General features: G+C 41.6%; 1 protein-coding gene across 2 annotated transcripts in view; it reads right to left on the bottom strand.

The window, feature by feature from the left end:
* Positions 1-726: 726 nt before the first annotated feature.
* The window catches only part of TXK (TXK tyrosine kinase), a gene marked incomplete at its 5' end in the record, with an annotated part of 58,779 nt that continues 36,136 nt past the window's right edge, over positions 727-23,369 (bottom strand). For both annotated transcript variants that reach the window (XM_079773975.1, XM_079773976.1), the window contains 9 exons: positions 727-1,703; positions 3,982-4,139; positions 5,720-5,838; positions 6,454-6,518; positions 10,471-10,687; positions 14,661-14,832; positions 18,283-18,357; positions 21,656-21,783; positions 22,706-22,785. In XM_079773975.1, the coding sequence (XP_079630101.1) occupies positions 1,635-1,703; positions 3,982-4,139; positions 5,720-5,838; positions 6,454-6,518; positions 10,471-10,687; positions 14,661-14,832; positions 18,283-18,357; positions 21,656-21,783; positions 22,706-22,785 (1,083 nt within the window). In that variant the 3' untranslated portion in view covers positions 727-1,634. The remainder of the gene's footprint in view (positions 1,704-3,981; positions 4,140-5,719; positions 5,839-6,453; positions 6,519-10,470; positions 10,688-14,660; positions 14,833-18,282; positions 18,358-21,655; positions 21,784-22,705; positions 22,786-23,369) is intronic.

The following is a 23,369-nucleotide window of genomic DNA, read 5'->3' as shown; positions in this document are numbered from 1 at the left end:
ACACAGTGTCTCAGACAAACATGTCTGAGGCCACCACTTGAGTTACCAAGATTCTTCTTGTGCCTGATTATTTCAATGCACATTTATTGGATACTATTGACATTCAAAGATGTCATTCTTAGAGTGGGAAAATATGATTTAAAAATCACAACTACTGACAGCCAGCAAGTTAGGATTTAAAGAAAAATATAAAACAAGTTCCTTCAGAACCATGGTGCAGGGCAGGATAGCATAAAAATAATGGGCTCCTGTTGTTAGACCCCACGGTAATGACACGTGTGCTTTCTATCATAACCTTCTTCACATGGAACTTCTGAAGCCCTCAGAATGATAAAGATCAATTTCCAGTCGTTCCTACAAACAGTGCATGAGAAATTAAGATTTTATCTTATGACTGCTGGTTGCTTAATCATGAATTCAAAACCCTGGACTTCAGAAACGAAGGAGCCTGATGTAACAATTGGTTGTCTTACTTTTGCCTCCCTCTTGTTCTTGTGGAAAAACCAAGTCATCTTCCGGTAAGGTGCAGGAGGTACGTTTTATGACAAAATAAGACTTCTTACGTTGTCCAATGTCACATGGACAAAGTGTGAAATCTTGGAATTGAAATTCAGGCTCTGAATTTCCCCTGACAATGGCTGTTGGGTCCAAGTTCCGCTGCTATGGACTTGATTTCTTTGGATGCCAGGAATTGGAAAAAGACATGAGCAGCCATAGGGAGGTGGGTCATGCTTTATTGCAAACAAAGCAGACAACTGCCTGGTCAGTGGCACCTTATATACTCACTCAAACAAAAGAGGCCTCATGCCAATTAGTGACATCTGTGCTACATTAATGTAAGTAGGTTATATAAGGGTGCGCCTGCACAGTACGTACAGTGATACTGCTGAGTCATTGCTTTTTCGAATGCATATGGCAAATGGGCCTTTAACATCCAGGGTGCTCTGGCCAGAGTCCCCACAATGAGGATCACTGGAAAGGGAAATGTTACCAGGACCTGTACAAAGAAGGATGTGGGTTATCTCCTACAACAGTGTTTAAAACTGAAATATAAGAAACTGTCTCCAAAAGTATCAGATATGTGCAACAGCAATTTGTTAAATAACATAGGGAAGACTATACAAGACAGTTCCAGACTGCTCACAGACGTGCGGTCTGTAAAATGAAGGTACGTTTCTATGAAGATCTGTGTAGATCAAAAGCATGAGATTCTGCAGGGGAGGCTCCTTTGGTCCATGAGTTGGCAAAATTTATTTCCATCTTCTGTGCATGGCTGACTGAAGTAAAGAGTGTCACTCCTCTTCAGGAAATAAATTTGTTTCACCCTTAAAGAATCCTGTTTCCATGTACCCTCAGGGGTCCTCAGGGCTAATATAAATACGATAGAGCATTTTCCCCATCTTCATAAATAGGACATGAAGAATGAAGAGTTTACAAGTCCCGCTCAAACATGTAGGAAATCTGTTGTCAGAATATTCTTAAATGTTATAAAAAGTTTGGGACGCCTGTGATCTTGATAATGTTTCCAAGAGGCAGCAACTCTGAAAGAAGATATTCACCATCAGTGATCCACACAGCATTTCCTTTTGAGACAACTTTACGACATGATCTTCTGGGTGGGCATCCCACTCCAGTCACCAAGTTTCTGCAATCTCAGAGAGAACCCGCAGCAGCTCAGCAAACGTAGGGCGGCCTTTAGGTTTCTGGAAAAGGGAAGCAGAGGTGGTCAGCTCAGCTTCAGACTCACTCAGACACCAGTTCTGGAACTCGCCAGCACGGACCTGGGTCCAGGCTGGTTCTCCACAAATGGGAGAGAAAGATACCTTGGCTGTCACACGGGGCATGACTGGCAGTGGAGTGAGCTATGATGTGAAAATGTAAGGGTAGAGAGCATTGCAAAGATAAAATGGCTAGAGCTGCAAACACTAGCCACATGTGGCTATTTAAATTTCAACTAATTCAATTAAGTCCATTTTAAAACTCAGTTTCCAGTCACACCAGCCACTCCGCAAGTCTTCATGGCCAGGCATGGCTACCATATTGGATAGCACAGACATAGCGCATTTCCATCATCACAGAAGGTTCTGTTGGCCAGCACTGCCCGCAATCGACTTGGATAATTTGATGTGCATGAGGTAAAGAAGAGCGGGGAAAGAGCGGGCATCTAGAGTACTAGGCTCCCACAGGCAGCTCCTCATGGGAGCCCACATTCTCACCAAGGCCATAGGCGGCAGGGTTGGGGGAGACAGACACCCTTAGCAGCTTTTGAACAATAAAAAAGCAAAAGAAGATGTGGGCTCATGTGAGAATCCTCCTGGAAATCCCAAGAATACATTGTGAAGTTTCGTAGGGGCTGAAGATCCACAGTCACTAGAGACTATGAAACGTGTGTATCAAGGCTATTATTATCATGTTGGATCTAGAGGTGCCTAAGTCCTTAGGGCTTTTAGATTACATTAAAAAGTTGTAGGCAAAATCAATTTTGTAAGCAAGTGCATCAACATAACCAAAACACTGCTTTAATCGTGTTCCAACTGTTATTGAGACTGATGTCACTTACTTGCCCCTTCTTGGTCTCCTCCCCACAAAATATAAAATTTCAATAGGTATTTTATTGTATGTATATGTATACATACATATCTATATCTATATCTATATCTATCTATCTACATATATATAAAATAGAGAAATATGCTAATTAACCAGGAGGCCGTAACAGGTCGACCAGACAGGAGGAGGTTGCGCAAGCAGTGTGGGGCTGGCGGGGGGGGGGGGGGGGGGGGGGGACAGTAGGGGTCTCTGCGCGCCTGCACAGGGGAGGGCTTGATCAGCAGTGGCCGTGGCTGCTTCAAGGGCCTGAGAGGGAGGCAGGGCCGGACCGGCAGTGGCCGTGGCTGCTTCAAGGGCCTGAGAGGGAGGCAGGGCTGGACCAGCGATTCGAGGGTTGGCGGCACCACGCTATTTCGAATCGCACGCTGGGCTCCCAGTACAACACATCATTCCTGAGCTATTTACAATGTTAATGCAAAGTTGCTCTTAAGACAGCTGTTTGCTACTAAAAGCCTACAAGATTCCTTGCAGAGCAGTTAGTCATATGTAAAATATTTTCATACACCAGGTATCTTTATAAAATTAATACTTTGCTGGATATGAACAACCACATCACTCTTGAAATATTGAATTTTCCAGTGTTTGTGGACTGGAAATCAAGTGGTTTCTTTTTCAGCCAGGAGGAAACTCCTCACCCAGCTGTGGTTTTTCTGGGCTGAAACTGTCAGCTGGAAAGAGAGGAGCTAACACCATCAGTGGGGAGTCTGATATGACAGGAGAGGTGTGTTGAATCAATGCCCAGAAAAGACAGTAGTGAGACATAATCCCCTCTGGCTTTATTTTTAAGCTGATCATTTTAAGAAAAAGAGAAATTGGGCTCCCTAAAGATCATTTCCTGAGTAGAAGTTCCTGGCACCCTTTCTTGCCTTCATTCTGTTCTGGTTTAATCTCCCTACCAAGAGTCCTGAGTGCCCCAAGAGAGATGAAACCCACTACTTTTAGCCTTAGAAAAGCAAGACAAATTAGTAGAGCGAAGTAAGTAAAAACACCATCCTTCTCTCTCAATGTGGAAGTTTGACAAACCTGATTCTACCCTTAGTTCCCACCCACCAGTTCCTAAAAGGTGTAAACCAGCTAATCTCTGAGGCTTTATTAGCAAGAGTTTCTGCAGGAACCAATCTCAGAGAGATAAGACTTGGAAAATATCCTGAATTCCTCAGATGAAAGGCCATTGTTAAAAAACAAAATAGATTAATGACTTTGCAGTGGGAGTTTCAGAGAGAAATAGTGCTTCTGGCTCTCAGGGGTCATTCCCAAGGAACAGACACCTTTTCCTGCCATGATGGGGTCCAGCGGTGAGGTATGTGATACATGGGCCTGCTCTCCGATGCTGAGGCTGCCAACCTTCACGGGAAAGTGAGGGACACTCACCTCGTGCCAGCAGCGGTACATGACTTCGTAGAGGGACATTGGTGCCAGGCGAGGGCGGTACAGCCGGAAGCCTTTAGAAATGGCTTCCACAACTTGCAAATTTGACTTATTTTCAAAAGGCATTCTCCCTTCTGTAAAAATTTCCCACATCAGAACGCCTGCAAAGATAATGTACGAGAACCAGAGGTTAGAGAGAAATGGTTACTTAGAACTGAAAGAACTGTCTCACACTATACGGCATTCTCTTCCTCTTCCAGTCTTTGCAGCATAACCACCCAGAATGAGAGCAGGTCCATCTAGGGAGCAGATTGTGTGCATCCTAGTTTTCGAACAGGCCTGTAATCTGAAAATGTCCCAGTTGGAAACAATGCCTTTGCTTTTCCATTGGCCTTGTCTGCCTCCCTATTGGAAGAAAATGCTGCCAGCACTTTCCTTTGTAAGTATTCTCATGCCCCCACACCCTGAAATCAATAAACCTTTTGGCCTTTGCACAGAAAATGACAGACTTGTCTGAGGCTCTGCTGCCTGCTAAGACCAAGAGTTTACCAGCTAGCAGACAGCATGCATCCCCCTCCAACACTGGAAGCTAGACTGCTGGGTTGAGCCAAAGACTATCTAGCAAGGGCAGGTGTTGATTGATTAACTGATTGATTCAGTTAATCAATCAATTAACTGATTGATTCAGTTAATCAATCAAGACTATCAACATAAGCAGGTGTTGATTGATTAACTGATTGATTCATGAAACTTCTTCAAGTCTCCCAATTTGAGTTTATTTAATAATTCACTTATTCTACAAATTTGTATTCGGTATTGAGTAAGAGGCCAGGCCTATGCTAGAGCCAGAGGGTCCTTAAGAATGACACCACTCCAGGTGCTCAAGAGCCTCACTTGTCCAAGGGGCTGAAGAGAGACAAGTGGGCAGGTAAAACTCCAGGCGTTCTCGTTGTTCTGCAGCCACGTAATGAGGCCCTTGGGTTGCTATCCATCAGTCTCAGAACGTAACTCTCCAGTAGAGCTTAAAATGTCACCTGCCAAGACTACCACATGTCAGTGGAGAGCTAATGAGATCAATGACACGAGTTTAACCTTATTGTGACAATAAAATTCACACCCTGCTGAGGATATAGCTGTTCCTCCAAACCCAAGAAGCCGTCCAGGAAAGTCTGGGTGAAAGAGGGTAGATAGCCACACATTTGTTGCCACTCTTTGAAAATCATTTAAAAGAACAGACTCCATTGGGCATAGGTCTACAGTGTCTCTTTCTCAGTGAAGAACATTACCCAATGTAAATATCGATTGACAGACCCCAAGGAGGCCTATGTCTAAATTCTATAAAATTTGACGGTAATGAAGTAAATTAGGGGGTGTTGCTTAGCAGTTAAACAATGAAGTTTATTAATCACATTCGAAAGTCAATGACCCCATAAGATCAGTTTTCCTTACAAGTCTCTGTGGTGTGGACGTGCCGGCTGAGTTTGTTTTCTAGATCAGAAGACTCTCTACCCTTTTACGGTTTCACAGCAAGTGCTCAGTGGGAAAGGAAAAGATCCAAAGGCAGACTTATGTCAGAGGGTGAAGGACACCAGTTGCCGAAGACAGCCTGGATGTGTTCAGAACACTTAAGACAGAAAGCAACTGTTTTCAAATGCTGCATCCTGTTAGGAAGTCAAACTTTTAGGAGACTGGCCTATTTTATGACAGAAAGCTCCATTAAAAGGACATTAAATTCACTCACCAAATGACCAGACATCAGATTTGCTGCTGTACTTGTTGAAATGGAAAACTTCCGGAGGGGACCACTTGACTGGGAACTTGGCTCCAGAAGAACTGATGTATTCATCATCCAAAACGTACCTACGGCCATCAGATTGCAAAGCACATTGTGTTCTGTGTTACCTCCAAGTTCTGTTTACTTCAAGCCCCTTCAGTGAAGTCAGTTCTACAAGACAACGTGTTTTACCCCCCAAAAGTTCTGCATGCCCTCCCTTTTTGTCTTCAAAGTGGGAAAGCGGTCCTGAGAGTGTTTCTTTTCCAAGCCAAGCCTCAATTTTGTTTATTTTACTTGGGTCTCAGAAAACCATAGCCATGCTTCAGTCCAAAACATACCCTACTTATTATGCTAGTTACAATAAAATCTGCAAAGAAGTGTGCTGAATGGTCTAGCAACCAAGTTTATAAAAAGGAGGTAAAAATAAATATATAATAAAAAATAAATTCACAGCTGAATGTCTTCTTGTCTTTCTGCATATTTTTTTGTGGGACAGAGAAGGGAGAAATGAAAGTATTTGAACATAATATATTTGAGGTAGAAAACTTCTAGTGCATTAAAATGACCCTATAGGAAAAAAAATCAGTAATAGCTACCACCTCCTTTAAAAAAATAACAAAGAAATTACATCTTTCAGTTTGTCAGTAGACAAATACAAGAATTTCTCTTATGAGTAAACAATAGCAAAATATATTATGTACCTTGTCATTCCGAAGTCTGAAATTTTTACTATACTTGTAGAACTGACCAAACAATTTCTTGCCGCCTATAAAAGAAGAAGAGAACCTGAGTTTGAATATAAGTTTTTCTTTCGAGTTTCTACTCTCCTTTTCCTTAGTTTATTTGGGCCCCAGCCTACTTCTCTGTGTGGTCAGCCTGTTATTTTTATGGTGGCACCTGTGGAAGTTGATGTATGTGACTTGGCATATCTGCCCTCACATGGGAGATTTTAATGATTCTTCAAAGAAAGAACAAAAAAGTGAAAAGAAATTGTAACACTTTTTAAAGATTTTTTATATTTTCAAAAAGTATCCTTGATAAATCTGAACATTAACTCAATCTTAATGAGGGAATCCTCTTAAATAAAGATGGTAAGCTATGAATCTTGACATAAAAAATAGTGTGTATTTTAAAATGTATCTTAAATAAAAAGAAGGCTCAATATACATGACAAGTAAGGAATAGTCATTACATATCTTTGGGACATATCATTGCTAATAAAAATTGAAGACTTGTATTTTAAAACTTACATCTCATTGAATATAACTATTTATAATGATACTTTCACATCCTATATAATAAAGAGGTAATATGCAAATTGACCATCACTCCAACACACAAGTTGGCTGCCCCCATGTGATCAAAGATGGCTACCTCCATGTGGACACAAGATGGTTGCCCCAAGATGGCTAGCAGGGGAGGGCAGTTGGGGGGACCAGGCCTGCAGGGGAGGGCAGTTGGGGGCAACCAGGCCAGCAGGGGAGGGCAGTTAGGGGTGACCAGGCCTGCAGGAGAGGGCAGTTGGGGAGGGACCAGGCCTGCAGGGGAGGGAAGTTGGGGGTGACCAGGCTTGCAGGGGAGGGCAGTTAGGGGTGTCCAGGCCGGCAGGGGAGGGCAGTTAGGGGCAATTGGGCCAGCAGGGGAGCAGTTAAGCATTGATCAAGCTGGTAGGGGAGTGGTTAGGGGGTGATCAGGCTGGCAGGCAAAAACGGTTAGGGGCAATCAGACAGGCAGGCAGGCGAGTGGTTGGGAATTAGCAGTCCTAGATTGTGAGAGGGATGTCTGACTGCCCGTTTAGGCCTGATCCCACTGGACATCCTTCGAGGGGTCCCAGATTGGAGAGGGTACAGGCTGGGCTGAGGGACACCCCCCCCCCATGCATGAATTTCAAATGCACCGGGCCTCTAGTTTCTTAATATTACCACAGTGAACTAAATATAGGGCTATATAATGCAAAGATGATCTATCTGCTGCCAATCATTCTATTTTCAGTCAACCTAATCAAGAAAATTATTATTTAGGTTAGTTTGATAGAATTTTTCTCTTATCAAATGTTTGTGGTGTAGTAGTCCTAAAATAAAAGCAAGAACCTTGAAATGGTTAAGTCAGAAGGAGCCAGTTGGGAAGATGTTGACAAGGGCTGGCAATCTCAAAGACAGACCACAAGGTAAGCCCTTGACAGAGAAAGACTCCTTGTTAGCTGATATTTTAAATGGTATCTAGGTGGGTAAAATAGAACACAAAAGAAAACAATGAAGAGATGAAGGAAAACAATGAAGGAAGGTCTGCAAGAAGACCCTTGGAGCAAAGAGAATGATCAGAACTGTCACCTGAGTTTTAAATTCTAACCCTCATCGGGAAAGACAAACCTGCAGAGTTTAGGAAGGTGAGCTAGGCGGAATGGATGCCAAATCCATCCACTCCAAAATCTGCTTGATAGCTACTTGGTACTAGACACTGGGGCATACGCCAGGAGGGATGCAAAAGAATGGTTCTGCTATGTAATAACAATAGCTGGCATTGCTGAGCTCTTCTCTGAGCCAAGCACTGAGTTAAGTGTTTATTCATATTAATTCATGTAACCCTCCCAATAAGCCCACATGAGGGAGGTGCTTATAATCAACACCACTTTACTAGTTAACTGGCTTCTTAGCTGGTAAGAAACAGAGGCAGATTTCAACCCAGGCAGCCCAGCTCTGGAGCAGTGGTTCTCGATCTTGACTGCACAGGGGACTTTCCAGGACATGTTTCAAAAAATACTGATGGCAGGATTCCACTTCCAGAGATCCTGGTTTAATCTGTCTGGGGTATGATCTGGGTATTGTGATGTTTTAAAAGCTCCTAGGCCTTGATCTCCAGGAGTTTAGAGTCTAGCATTTGTGTAAACAATAAAAACAATTAGGAAGTAGAAATAATAAATTCCATGAATTCTAAGTCATGTAGGACAAGCAAGGGTGTCCTGGGGCCAATGAAATTATGCCTCCTATCTCTCTCCAAAATATTTCAGCCGGAATGATGAATAATATGGTCATTCTGGTCATGGTGATGGGAGTACAGGATTACCTCTAGGTGACAATAGCAGGGATTTCTCACAGAATGCTCGTTGGAGCTCTTTTTGGGCTTAGAAATTAGACATGGAAGGAACAGTATGAATATCATTTACAAATATGGAGTAGCTAGAAAATGTTTTTCAAGGGGAATAAGCAAAGCAGGAAAGCAGACTATTAGCATTTGGGGCAAGATAAGCCTTGACTCTGTTTGTATGTTTGTTTGTTTGTTTGTTTACTTGGACTATTCTGAACATTACAAAACAGAATGGTTTAGTATTTCTAGTCCTCTCGTTAATGCCAGTAATGCTGATGCAATCCTGTTAGAACCAAACCACGCCCACATGGGGCGGTTTCATACCCTGGGTGAGAACCACTGGAGCATGTTCTTAGCTATTGTATCTCCAATGCCTGGCAGAGCTTTTGGCATTACTAGGTACTCAATGCCTATTTGATTACTGGAAGGGAGGGAGGGAGGGAGGGAGGGAGGAAGGAAGGAAGGAAGGAAGGAAGGAAGGAAGGAAGGAAGGAAGGAAGGAAGGAAGGAAGGAAGGAAGGAAGGGGAAAGAGTGAGAGAGGAAAGAAAAGTGAATTAGTTTTATTGCATGGTGGCTGATTAGTTTAAGGCATATTTAAGGTAGCACCTTACTTGGCTACAGCATCAACTGGGCAATTAAAAATAAAGCTACATTCCTAGAAGTGGGATCACTGGGTCAAATGGGAGTTCCATTTTTAGTTTTTTGAGGAAACTCCATGCTGTTCTCCACAGTGGCTGCACCAGTCTGCATTCCCACCAGCAGTGCACGAGGGTTCCTTTTTCTCCGAATCTTCTCCAGCACTTGTCAATTGTTGATTTGTTGATGATAACCATTCTGACAGGTGTGAGATGGTACCACATTGTCGTTTTGATTTGCATCTCTTGGATGATTACTGATTTTGAGCATGTTTTCATATGTCTCTTGGCCTTCCTTATGTCCTCTTTCGAAAAGTATCACCAATCAGAAAGGATATGTGCACCCCTATGTTCATAGCAACACAATTCACCATAGCTAAGATTTGGAAACAGCCAAAGTGCCCATCAGCAGATGAGTGGATTTAAAAAGGGTGGTACATCTACACAATTAAATACTACACTGTGGTAAAAGAGAAGGAATTCTTACCATTTACAACAGCATGGATGGAACTGGAGAGCATTATGCTAAGCAAAATAAGCCAGTCAGAGAAAGATAAATATCACATGATCTCACTCATTTGTGGAATATAATGAACAACATAAACTGATGAACAAAAACAGATCCAGAGACAGAGAAGCATCGATCAGACAGTCAAACCTCAGAGGGAGGTAGGGGTGGGTAAGGGGGAGGATCAACCAAAGGACTTGTATGCATGCATATAAGCCTAACCAATGGACACAGACACCAGGGGGGTGAGGGCATGAATAGGGTTGGGGGAATAAGGACACATATGTAATACCTTAATCAATAAAGAAAAAATAAAGACAATAAATAAATAAATAAAGTTACATTTCCAAACAAATTGCATGAAGAAGAAAATGCTTTAAAATTAAGCCAGCATATGCATTGTTCAAAGTATCAAAAGTCCTAAATTGTCACGTCCTTCCGAACATAAGTATGCTACATGAAATAATCAGCGAAATTGCGCCACACTTACCAAGTCCCTGTGAATGAAGCAGTTCCTCTCCAGATACTCCATCCCTTCACATATGTCCTGGCACATGCTCAGCAGCATCTCCTTCCTGAGCTTCCCTTTCCTCTCTCTGAGGTAGCTCAGCAGGCAGCCGTTCTCCATGAACTCCGTCACGATGTAGAGGGGCTTCCGCTGGATGCACACTCCGTAGAGCTGAACCAGCCTCGGATGGGATAGTTTCCTGCGGCAGAAACACGTGCACAGTGAACGGAACCGTGTTTGCATGGTGAAGTGTTTGGACTCCGCTGGGATCATCTGCCATCTCTACAACATTTTCTTCACCGCGATACGATCAAAAGGAACCCAACCACAGAGGAAGCAGTGCAGTTTCCTGCCCACTGTCTGCGCTAAGAAAGTGGGGTGGAGAGTAAGCAGGCTGCCTAAGTCACTGTAGATACAGACTATTACATGCCCCATATTCTATGTTTTCTCCTTTCCGTTTCGTATGCTTTTTGCTTCCTTATTACGGCTGCTCTTTGCCCAGATCTTGCAGGATTTCTGTTCGTTGAGTTTCAACCTTCTTAACTGTAGCTGCTCAGACAAAAAATTCTGGACAGGCAGGAGGGACGAAAGAGTGATTGATGCATACAAAAAGAAAATTGAATAATAAGAATGTATTTCAATTAAATTATATGTAAATAACAAGGGCTAGGATTTTAACTAAAAATCTTCATTATCAATGTTAATTACCCCTGGAGAAAAAACACTTAGGGAGACAAGAAGATTGGGGTGTTTGCAGTTTTTTTTACCTTATACACTTCTGTGTAATATGAACTTACAATGTTAAAACTTTTCTTTCAAAATCTAAATTATTTTGGCATGAAGATATGATGATGTAGAAATAAAGAATAAAATGAGATACAAGTTAAAAAGTTCTTTAAAAAATTAAAATTACTATACATATATTTTTTTATGATTATAAATATAATTAGTTCATATATCTCCATATAATATATTGCCACCAATAAGCTAGACCCAGAAACACAAAGCCATGGTTCAACAACTAAAATGAAGAATCCCTTAAAGGCAATGCAGTGCTGAAATGATTTAAAGAAAAGGTAATGCCCCTGATCCAAAGAGCTGAATTCAAGTTTTATCTCCTATTGGCTGCCTGACCAGGCAACTTATTTAAACTTCCTTAACCCCAGTTTTCTTCACACCTGAAATGGAGATGACAAAACCTATCCTTCTTTCTTGTGAACAATAAATGAGATCACGTATGTGAATATATTATAAATAGTATAAACCAAGGTAAAAATATGTAGGTAACTTTTTACTTTAATAAGCTTTTTATGGGCTTACGTTGTCAAAGACGGAAAAGACTGGTTTTATTTCATCCTTCTAAATTACCTTCAGCACATGCTCTGGAAGCCTCATGCGTGTGGGCTCCCACGTTAGGCTCCATCTCCAAACATAGTGATTAAGAGCCCAGAAGAGATTTAAGTTGTTCTTTTACTGCAATGGAGCAGCTGCACAGGATGCTAACAGTTTTGGTTAACAGCTATACGATCTGGCCTATAGTAGTTGCTCAATAAGTGTTTGTTGATCATTATGTTATTTAATTGAAGATCATGGCTTTTGTGCCCAAACAGTTCATAGTTCTAATTTCAATTAGAAACTCTACCAATGTTTTATTGTGGGACTGTAGGCAAATTAGATAAGTTTACAAAATTTCCTTTTTCTCATCTATAAAATTTGGATCTTAATGGAATCTACCTCATAGAATTGTGAGGATTCATTAACTCATTCAGCAGTCCACAAATATATTTTGAACCACATGCTAGTCATTATTTTAGGTTATAGAAGAGAGATAAATAAGCTCCTATTATTATGGAGCTTACGTTCTAGTGGAGGGGAAACAAAACAAATACATATGAAGCTTTGGAGTAGTGACAAGGGCTTTGATGGAACTAGCACAAGGTGATATAATAGAAAGCATTTGGGGATGGGGATGCCAATTAAACGGGGTAGTCAGGGAAGACTTCCTGAAGGAGGTGACATTCAAACCACACACTTATAAAAAGAAGGTAATGTGTATATCCTATCTAATAAAAAAGTAATATGCAAATTGACCATCACCCCAACACACAAGATGGCTGCCCCCATGTGGTCAAAGATGGCTGCCCCCATGTGGACACAAGATGGCCACCACAAGATGGCCAGCAGGGGAGGGCAGTTGGGAGGGACCAGGCCTGCAAGGGAGGGCAGTTGGGGGTGATCAAGCCTGCAGGGGAGGGCAGTTAGGGTGACCAGGCTGGCAGAGAAGGGAAGTTGGGGGTGACCGGGCCTTCAGGGAAGGGCAGTTGGGGGGGACCCAGGCCTGCAGGGGAGAGCAGTTGGGGGGGACCAGGCCTGCAGGGGAGGGCAATTAGGGGTGACCAGGCCTGCAGGGGAGGGCAGTTGGGGGGGACCAGGCCTGCAGGGGAGGGCAGTTAGGGGCAAACAGGCTGGCAGGGGAACAGTTAGGCATCAATCAGGCTGGCAGGGGAGTGGTTAGGGGTGATCAGGCTGGCAGAAGCGGTTAGGGGCAATCAGGAAGGCAGGCAGGGGAGCAGTTGGGAGCCAGCAGTCCTGGATTGTGAGAGGGATGTCCGACTGCCCGTTTAGGCCCGATCCTACTGGGATCGGGCCTAAACGGGCAGTCGGACATCCCTTGAGGGGTCCCAGATTGGAGAGGGTGCAGGCTGGGCTGAGGGACACACACTCCCGTGCATGAATTTCATGCACTGGGCCTCTAGTTACCATATAATATGCACATATACAATATAAGTATATTACCAAGCTGTACATGCTTGCCAGATAGAGCTCAATGTGTGTCAGCTTAATTTTTTAAGATGAATGCATTTGCATTCCACAGTTAGAAGTCAGAAGGGAGCTCTTCCTGCCTCACTTAAAAAAAAAAATTAGGAGCCCTGGCCAGTATGGCTCAGTTGGTTGTGCGTCATCCCATGCACCAAGAATTAAATTGCTTGGGATAATAAAACAGAATCTAGGTAATCTGGGTTTTCTTCTTCACCACATCGTTGTCCCTTTTAAGTAAATGTTGAACAAATACTTAAAGTTGATTTGATTTGTGTCACATTATCGGCCTGTCCTGGTCCAGGCCAGTGTATGGACATAAAACACAGCCATGGGTTCAGCTTAGTCAAAATCCTGATCTGTGAGGGTCTACAAAAAGCCATTTCTGTTAAAGCTCATAATTCTTTTCTTTTCTTTTTTCATTCGGTTTCATTAATTTTATTTTTCTCAAGGTAAAATTTATTTTTATAATCTTTATTTTTGAAAGTATTACACCGCCCCTCCTTCCCCCCCCCCCCCATTAACCTCTTCCAGCCTGCTCCCATCCCCTCTAAAGTTCAGAATTCTTATATCTTCTGAAAGCAAATACTTTATCCTTATCCTATGTAATAAAAGGCTAAAATGCAAATTGACCAAACGGCAGAATGACCGGTCGCTATGACATGCACTGACCACCAGGGGGCAGATTCTCAATGCAGGAGCTACCCCCTGGTGGTCAGTGTGCTCCCACAGGGGGAGCACTGCTCAGCCAGAAGTTGGTCTCATGGCTGGCAAACACAGTGGTGGTGGCGGGAGCCTCTTCTGCCACTGCAGCAGTGCTAAAGACCCCTTGGGGGATGTCTGACTGCTGGCTTAGGCCCATTCCCCAGGGGATTGGGCCTAAGTCGGACATTCCCCTGAGAGGTCCTAGACTGCTAGAGGTTGCAGGCTGGGCTGAGGAACACCCCCGCCCCCATTGCATGAATGTCATGCACTGGGCCTCTAGTATTACTATAAAGACAAAGTCAACATTTTTGCTTCTGAGAAAATGAACAAAAAGTGCACTTATTAAGCCCTATTATTGAAGCAAAGAGAACATACATTTTTGTCACTTTCCTAGATTATCTCAATTAATCCACACATTGGTCCATTGAGGTAGGTATTACTATCCCCATTTTACAGGTGAGGAAATTGACAGGCTGGGAAAGGTGAACTGACTCATCCAGGCCACACAGAGGTTAAGCAATTTGCCCAAGTCACACAACTAGCTTGGGCAGAGTTGTGACAAATCCAGGTGTGACTGACTCCAAAATCCATGTTCTTTCCTTGATACCAGGGTGTTGTAAGACATTTGTCTGGGTATTCTTTATGCTTACGTCATCACTTTGGCCTCCTCAATGAAATCCTCCTCAGACATGGAGCCTTCGTTGATGGCCTTGATAGCTACCTGGAGATGTGTTCGCCATTCACCTAAATGGACCACACCGAACTGACCGCTTCCGATCTCCTTTACAAAAGCCAACTCGGATGGATCTATCTCCCACTTTTCTGAAAAGTAAAAAAATAAAATAAAATAAAAATTTATGTTATAAGTAGGGAAAAGCTTGCTAAAATTTTAGAGCTAGAAAAGATTTAGGGATCACCTAGATTTCGTCTCTTATTTTATAGAGAAGTTAAAAAGTTTATACATGATTGAAGAGGGCCTACAATCATTTTTAATACTCTCATTGTGGCTTAAATGTGTAATTCCAGAATTCGAGTTTAAAAATACAAGCTTGAGCCCTAGCTGATTTGTTCAGTGGATAGAGCGTCGGCCTATGGACCGAAGGGTCCCGGGTTTGATTCCAGTCAAGGGCATGTACCTCAGTTGCAGACTCCTCCCCGGCCCAAGCCCTGGTCAGGGCTCATACAAGAGGCAACCAATCGATGTGTTTCTTTCACATTGATGTTTCTCTCTGTCTTTCTCTCTCTCTTCCACTCCCTCTAGAAAAAAGAAAAAAGAAATTAAATCAATGGAAAAAAATATGCTTGGGTGAGGATTTTTTTAAAAAGTAGAAAAACATACAAGCTTGAGCCTTAGCTGGTTTGGCTCAATGGATAGAGCATCGGCCTGTGGACTGAAGGGTCCTGGGTTCAATTCTAGGCAAGGGCACCAGGGCATGTACCTTGGTTGCAGGCTCAATTCCCAGCCCCAGATGGGGCGTGTAGGGAAGGCAACCAATTGATGTGTCTCTCTCACATCGATGTTCCTATCTCTCTCTGTCTCACCCCCTCTCTTCCATTCTTTCTAAAAATCATTGGAAAAATATCCTCAGGTGAGGATTAACAAAAATACAAGCTTGACTTACTTGGAGAAGAATTATAGACATTAAAACATGCTTTCTCTTTTCAGAGAGAGCCAGGATAAAACAAGTTCTGTGCCTTTCTAAGCTAAAGCTACCAAAACTAGATCTGGGACCTGAAATATTTGTGTCCAAAGTCTGCTTTTGTCCTAGTGAGTGAACTTGTGAGACAAAGTTTGGGCTTCCCTCCCCCATTTCAGTTCCTTCTACTGCCCATCCCCATTCTTAAAGGGCTTTTCTGCCTTGAAAAAGTCTCTTTAGGAAAAAGTCTAATCAATCCAATCTGATAAATATATCCAATGTTAAGATTCGAACCCACACATATATATATACTGTATAAGTGTATGTTTGAAGTGACATTTACATTACTACATATTTCTCATCCTATAGAAGCAAGTCAGGGGGAAAAATGTTTTTAAAAAGTACCTCTTGAAAACTCTAAGTATCAAATCTTTTGAATCTCTTTTTATATAGCAATACCACCACCTGCTGGAACTTCAAAATAATGCATTTAAACGAATCGTAAGAGCTGATGGCTCTTACAGCTTTGCAAAGTGCTCTCCCTCCCAATAGCAAGTGTGTAAGAATGCCTATTCAGAATATAAATAAATCAATTAGAAAAAGTAGATAATCCTCTTTTTAAGGGTTAAAAAACCTGAACTTTCTTTTTTTTTTGTAATCATTTTTACTTAACTGCAATCTATTTTTTAAATATATTTTTATTGATTTCAGAGTGGAAGGGAGAGGAAGAGAGAGATAGAAACATCAATGATGAGAGAGAATCGTTGATAGGCTGACTCCTGCACGCCCCCTACTGAGGATCAAGCCTGCAACCCGGGCAAGTGCCCTTGACTGGAACAGAACCCGGGACCCTTCAGTCCATAGGCAGACACTCTATCCACTGAGCCAAACCAGTGAGGGTTGAACTTATTTTCCTCACAAAAGAGAATACCCAAATGGCCACTAAACCTATGAGAACTTGATCAAAATAATTAGTCATCAGAGAATTGCACATTTAAACCATAATGAGATACCACTACACACTTACCAGACTGGCTAAAGTGAAAATAAAACAAGACAAAAACCAAAACCACAAGAATGCCAAATATTGGGAAGTGGGGAGGTATGGAGCAGCTGGAACTCCTTATACTGTTCATTGAAATGTAATTTCGTTAAGCTCTTTGGAAAAGTGATGAAATCTAAGTGCATACCCTATGACCCAGAAATTCTACCCTTAAGTATATAACCAACATTGGGGTATAAATGTGAACTGAACTTCTTCAAAAGACATACAAGAATATTCATAATATACTAGTAGCCCATTTGCAGGAAGAATCCTGCAAGCGGCCGCTGCCGCCGTGTGCGCTGCCGCTGCCGCCATTGTGGCCGCTGCGCCTGCACCCGTGCGCCGCTGCCGCCCGCCCCGCCCCGCCCCGCCCCACCCCGCTTGGGCTTTCCCTCTGGCAGCCACATTGCTTTCCGCTTTTCCTCCCTCTTCCTTCAGTCTTCACTCCTCCCTCCCTCAGCGTATGCAAATTAACCGCCATCTTTGTTGGGTAATTTGCATACTCGCCCTGATTGGCTGGTGGGCGTGGCTTTGGCTGGTGGGTGTGGCTTGGGCATAGCGAAGGTGCGGTCAATTTGCATATTACTATTTTATTAGGTAGGATGAGACAAAAATTGGTTATAACCCAAATGGGCATCTAAAAAAAAAATCCATTGTAATATAGTCATGCCATGCAGCACGACACAACACAATGAAAATGGACCAACTATACCCAATACCATGAGTGAGCTGAGGTATGGACTGAGAGAAAAATGCCAGGCACAAAAGAACACATGGTGTCCAATTCCATTTTTAGTAAAGTACTCAAAATCAGGCAAAACTAACTGAGCAATAGACTAATAAATTGTGCACTGTTCTGGATGTCAAAAATTGACTTTAGCTTAAAAAAATTAAACAGGGCCATTGTAACTTAAATTGCTAATGGTGGAACTTTTATTATACATAGTATTTATGGGCAAAGAAAGAATCCAGGTACCCATAACATCCTGAAATCACTCTTCCATCTCAATTAACATAGAGACCCTGAGTCCTGGTTATCTATTACACAATATAATTGTGTTATTATTTTTCCCAGTATATTCTGAGTCCCACTAATGAGAAAATTTAAAGGAATAAAGCATCACCAAATTGATATATGGGATTCTTTGTCTCTATGTATTCTCATAGATTTGCAAATAATCCATTTGCTGGTTAAAATCAAATTTTGTGCAGATTTGTGCTGTTTAAAAAAAGGGATGAGGACACTTTTAGCAGCTCATTTTAACAGGTTCTCCTGGGGAGCATCATTTGCCAGACACCCATGTAACCAGAGAACAACAGCCCAAACACTCAAATGAAAAGAACTATAATTTATCAAAAGGGCTCTTAATAGTAAAATTTGGGGTAAAAGTGAAACATTTCCCCCCAAAGTTTAAATTGCCCTTAAGAGGTGCATATAATTAAACATCTCAGAAGGGGGATTTAAACTTTGAGAAGGAATGTAACTCAATAGATATCTCAGCGACTGAGAACTTAAAGAACATGGAGGGAACTTGGGGTAAATTCTTTACTGGATCTGAGGCTTTACTGGAGCACATGTGTACACCTTACCATAGCTAAAACCAGCGGTGGCTGGCAAACAGCTGCCCATCAGCCCAACTGGGTAGCGGAGACGAGACATGAGACCTAGGGAAAAAGAGAAATCAGCATCTCAAGCCTAGTTGCTAATATAAATAACATACTAAATGATAGTACCATTCTTTACATAAATAAGGCACTATTCCACTTCATCTGTTTGCTTATTTTTTCCCATTTGAAAAACATTTTTCATTAAATAATATATTCTCATTGAACACATTAAAGAATTCAAGAACATATAAAGATGAAATAAAGATCCCTCACAAAATATTAACATCCAGAGAAATACTATTGATGAACATCTTTGTAAAAATCTCTATATGCGTATTTGAAAGACTATACACATCCAATACATTTTACAGAAATTTAAATGTCTTGCTATAGGTTTATACAACCAACATGTAACTGATATATACAATGACTATAAATAGACCTTAAAGTTATTTCCAAGATTTCCCTATTGTAAAATATGCTGTATGATTTTGTATGCACCTCTCAACTTATCGCCTTAGGAGAAATTCCTTAAAATGTAGTTTCCTGATCAAAGGGTATCTACCAAAATTGTACCAATTTATTCAACTAAACAGTGCTCAAGTGTAACCATTTCCCTATTTTTATTTTTTGAGAGTAGTTTATTTAAAAAAAAAAAAAAAAAGCATTAGAGCCCTAGCCAGGTAGCTCAGTTGGTTAGAGCATTGTCCCCAATACACCAGGGTTTGGGGTTTGATCCCCAGTCAGGACACATATAAGAATCCCCAGTGACTCTGAAGACCTAGTTGAGGTTCGAACCTTCATCAAGCTGGATCTCTATAACTCATGGTCCAAACAAACATAAAAAGGAATTTCCTTAAGATCCCAACACTTTGCTCTAAGTTAAAAGATTTTGTCAAAGGCCTTGTATGAATGCATATAAGCCTAACCGATGGACACAGAGAACAGGGGGTGAGGGCATGAGTGGGGGGGGGGACGACAATGGGGTGATAAGGACACATATGTAATACCTTAATCAATAAAGAAAAAAATTTAAAAAAAGATTTTGTCAAATATTTTTATTCTGTAAATTACTACCAGTGGTTTAATGACAGTCTATCTCTCTGATAGAAAGAAGGCTGTCACTGTCTGCATTGCTGTTACTTCTGCTAAGGAGATGACGATCATGAGCTAAACTCACCAGAGGTCAAAAAATAGACAAGATAGTCATGGGTTTTAATGCACAACCTCTTCCAAAAGTGGACCCTCCAAAATATTCCCCAGTGACATGATTTGCCTCTTTCTGGAGGTGATGGCAGGAGTTGTGTGCAGACTCTGGATTTCATAGATTCAGTGGCTCCAATAGTTTCAAAGATTTATGGGAGTTCAAATCTCAGTTCACACACTAAGTAACTGTGTGACCTTGAGCAAGTTACCTCACAACTCATGCCTCAGTTTCCTCACTTGTAAGATGGAGATAGCAACAGCACTACCTCATAGGATTGTTCTGAAGGTTAAATAAATAAATATACATAAAAGCATTCAGAATAGGGTCTGGCCCCAAGTAAGTCTGCAATAAATGAGTTCTTTCTGGGTCCCATGCCTTTCTTCTTACCACCCTTCTTTCTTGTTGCTGTATTTCTTTTCTACTTCTTTTCTCTTTAATAAACAGCAGCCAGCCAGGCTGGTGTGGCTCAGTGGATAGAGCATCAGCCTCCGGACTAAAGGGTCCCAGGTTTGATTCCGGCCAAGGGCACATGCCTGGGTTGCAGGCTTGATCTCCAAAGTGGGGTGTGCAGGAGGCAGTCAATCAATGATTCTCTCTCATCATTGATGTTTCTCTCTCTCTCCCTTCCCCTTCCTCTCTGAAATCAATAAAAATATATTTATAAAAATAAATGAAGAGCAGCCATTGTTTTAAGTTTTCAACTCCCATTTTTCATTGTTTAATCCAGGTTTTTTTATCTTAAGTTATCTGTATGGTATTTTATATATTGTAAGAATAATTTATGTACATAGTAATAAAAAAGTTAAACCTTAAAGCAATTTATAAAGCAGAAAATAAAAGCTTCCCATATTCAAACCTCCTTCCCCAGAGGTAAACCTTAACAGTTTGTAGTCTGTTATAATCTTATCAGTTTAAAAATTACCTAAATGTCGAGTTTCTCTGTGCACACATATATGTGCAAATGTGTATTTTTTTTCAAAAGTAGAACTATACTCTAAATATATTGCTTTGTACTTTTATTTTTTTTACTAAATAACTTATCACTAACATCTTTTCATGTTGGCACATCCTGATCTACCTCAGTTTTGTTTTGTTTTTAACCTTACCACCAAAACCACTCAGTTTCTTAAAGTTTGTCTTTGAAGGAAGGGGAAAGAGGAGTGTGAAGGAGAAAACTCAAAACTGGTCTCCTGACTGAAAGGGTTTCCCTCCCTGGCCCCACTCAGAAATGTTGTCACTTCCTCTCTAATCAAACTCTCCTGACCACCTGGAATATCCATAAGAACTCATCCCATTCCCATAAGTGGATAAAAATGTCCTTGGATTTATTCCTGATATTTAGAACCAGTACAATGGAAAAGTGGCTGCTTTCCAAAAGAGATTTTATTTTGTCAATACAACTTTTCATGAGAAAAATCTAAAATAGTATTGTATGACAAGTAGTCAAAAAAATATGAAAAGTTACAGTGGGTTCCAAATTCTATAGAACTGAGGTAAGAGGATTCCCCCATGGGTTCCAAGTGGTCTCACAGAGGTTGATGAGGGCTGAAGGCCAGAGATGTGACTGCAATTGTGGTGGAACTTTCTGGAATCCTATATCTTTCCATAGATGATATGTTTGTACAAATAGCAATTATTGCAAACAATAGCTGGGGGTGGGGGCTAAATATGCCTCCAGTATTTAAGCCAAAATGTAAATAGTGAGAGGCTGTATCCTGTGTAACATTTTCTGTTCTCCAAACAAGAAAAGAACAGAGAATGAGAACAAATTTTCTATTGCAATAGTCTAAAATAGAGAGCAAATTTATGGGGCAAGGAAAAGGAGGCATGATTCTTTAGGACATTGGAAATCCTATTACATTTAGCCCTGCGTAAATTTCAACAAATGTATAATGACTCAATAGCCTTTGCTTCTCTGTCATCTATCACTTTCCTAACTTGGCAGAAATGTAAAAAATAGACCTATCTCTTGCTCTCTGACTAGAAAACCAAAGAAGCGTCATTGAAGGGAATTGTTCAGAAGCACGTTGTATTTCAAGCTCTTACACATTTTTTGCAGGGATATGTGTAAAGTGTCCAAGACCAAAGATGCATTGCCCATCTAGAGCCTGGCTCCCCAACTCTCCCAGCCTGAAGTTCCTGACTTACCAGCTGCGTTGTGCTGGTGATACCAAATCAATTCAGGGATTGACTGAAAGAGGTGCCTTTCAGCCACGTACCACGCTCCTGAGTCATTCCTTTTAATCTGGTAATGTTTGATGGTAGGCTCCATGCTTCTACAGTCAATAAAATGTAAATTAGTGAGCAAACAAAAGGTCACTTTGGAACTAAGTCAATTCGTTAAGCAACAGGGCTCCACCTCTCAATCCCTTAGCCTGGCAACACTACACACTGAAGCTGGGATTGGGTTAAATTAAACAGGTCCCTCCCCATCCCAGGAAACTTCCCCAGCTGTCTTATTGGAGCCTTAGAATCAAACATAACTTCCAGCCAAAGTCTAAGAGACAACAAGATCTCATAATGGGCACATAAGTGTTTATTGACTATCAAGCATGTTATATGAATGAAGCAATGCACTGTGAGGGGTGTGAGGCAATATGAGACAAAGAAGGGAGGAAAACCAATACAGGGCACATTGATGAGCAGTTCTGCTATGAACTGCGGAGTTTAATCCTCAGAGGAAGCTGAGAGACTGTGGAACACACCTTGGAATTGTCCCACTAAAGTGCAAAGAAGCTGAGGTGCTTATCCACCAACTCCCATTCCCCATTGGTGGAGGGTGGCTCCTAGGATGTTCATTCTCAGGCACGTCCAGCCTAGCCACGGGGACCATGCGTTCCCTCATCCAGAGAACATCCTCGGCAGAGACACAGGAAGCTTTCTGAGTGCAGGTGAACTCCGCAGGTAGACCCAGGGTAGACGAGGGATATGAGGAAAGCACCACCAGCTGGGCTACAACTAATCAAGCCTCCTCACTTGATGGTTGAGAAAAGGGGAAGAGAGAACTTAAGTAACACCCAATGCCACACACAGATCTTGTTAGGGATACAAACTGAACTGGTCTTCTGTCCTAATTTCCAGTCTAGTAATCTCCCTGTGTGAGGCTCTCGCTTACATTCTGTAAGTGACGGTGCCTGCATGAAAAGGGCTGTCCCAGGAGTTGTTATTTCTAAAGTGGCCGAAGGCACAATGGCTTACCTCCTATCTCTTGTAAACACGGAAATGGTGTAGGATCCCAAATGTCTTGAATCTCGGACAATAAATGCACCTTCTTTGGACTGCAAAACAATTCATTCATTGCACAAGTTTACATTTATTAGAAAGGAAGACAAACCCACATCTCAGTAATGAAAACCAAGGCCATACTGACTTACTATAAAAGCCTGAGATTGTGTTTACAAGTACAGGTTTAGAAATAATACCTATAAAATACATTTAGGACAAGCATTTATTGTATACATGAGTACCTTCAAACTTTGCCCCCAGTTTTCCTAAGCAAAATCCTGCACACCACCATTTAGTTATTTTTGTTACATTGATCAGGATGATAGGTCGAAACAGCTGATGAGTAGGATGAACAGACTGACAGAGTTGTACTTTGGAAGAAAAGAAAGAAAATGACAGGTGGGGGCGAAGGAGGGAGGGAGAAATTGTTGGGATCGGAGTGGGAAAGGAGACCAGAGTTTGTAATAAGGAAGAAAAGAGAATAAATTTGGGGGAGTCTGGAGAGAGGAGCGAGGAGAGCCATTCTAGTTGCTCTGGGTATGGGAGACACAAAAAGGGATATGGCAAGAGGAAAGAACATTATAATAAGTTTGATGTTAGATTATGAATTGCATCCCCACTGATATTTTTGGAAAAT

This window comes from Cnephaeus nilssonii (genome assembly GCF_951640355.1).
Source record: "Cnephaeus nilssonii genome assembly, chromosome: 1".
NCBI classification, from domain to species: domain Eukaryota; kingdom Metazoa; phylum Chordata; class Mammalia; order Chiroptera; family Vespertilionidae; genus Cnephaeus; species Cnephaeus nilssonii.
This window is presented reverse-complemented; position numbering and strand designations above follow the sequence as displayed.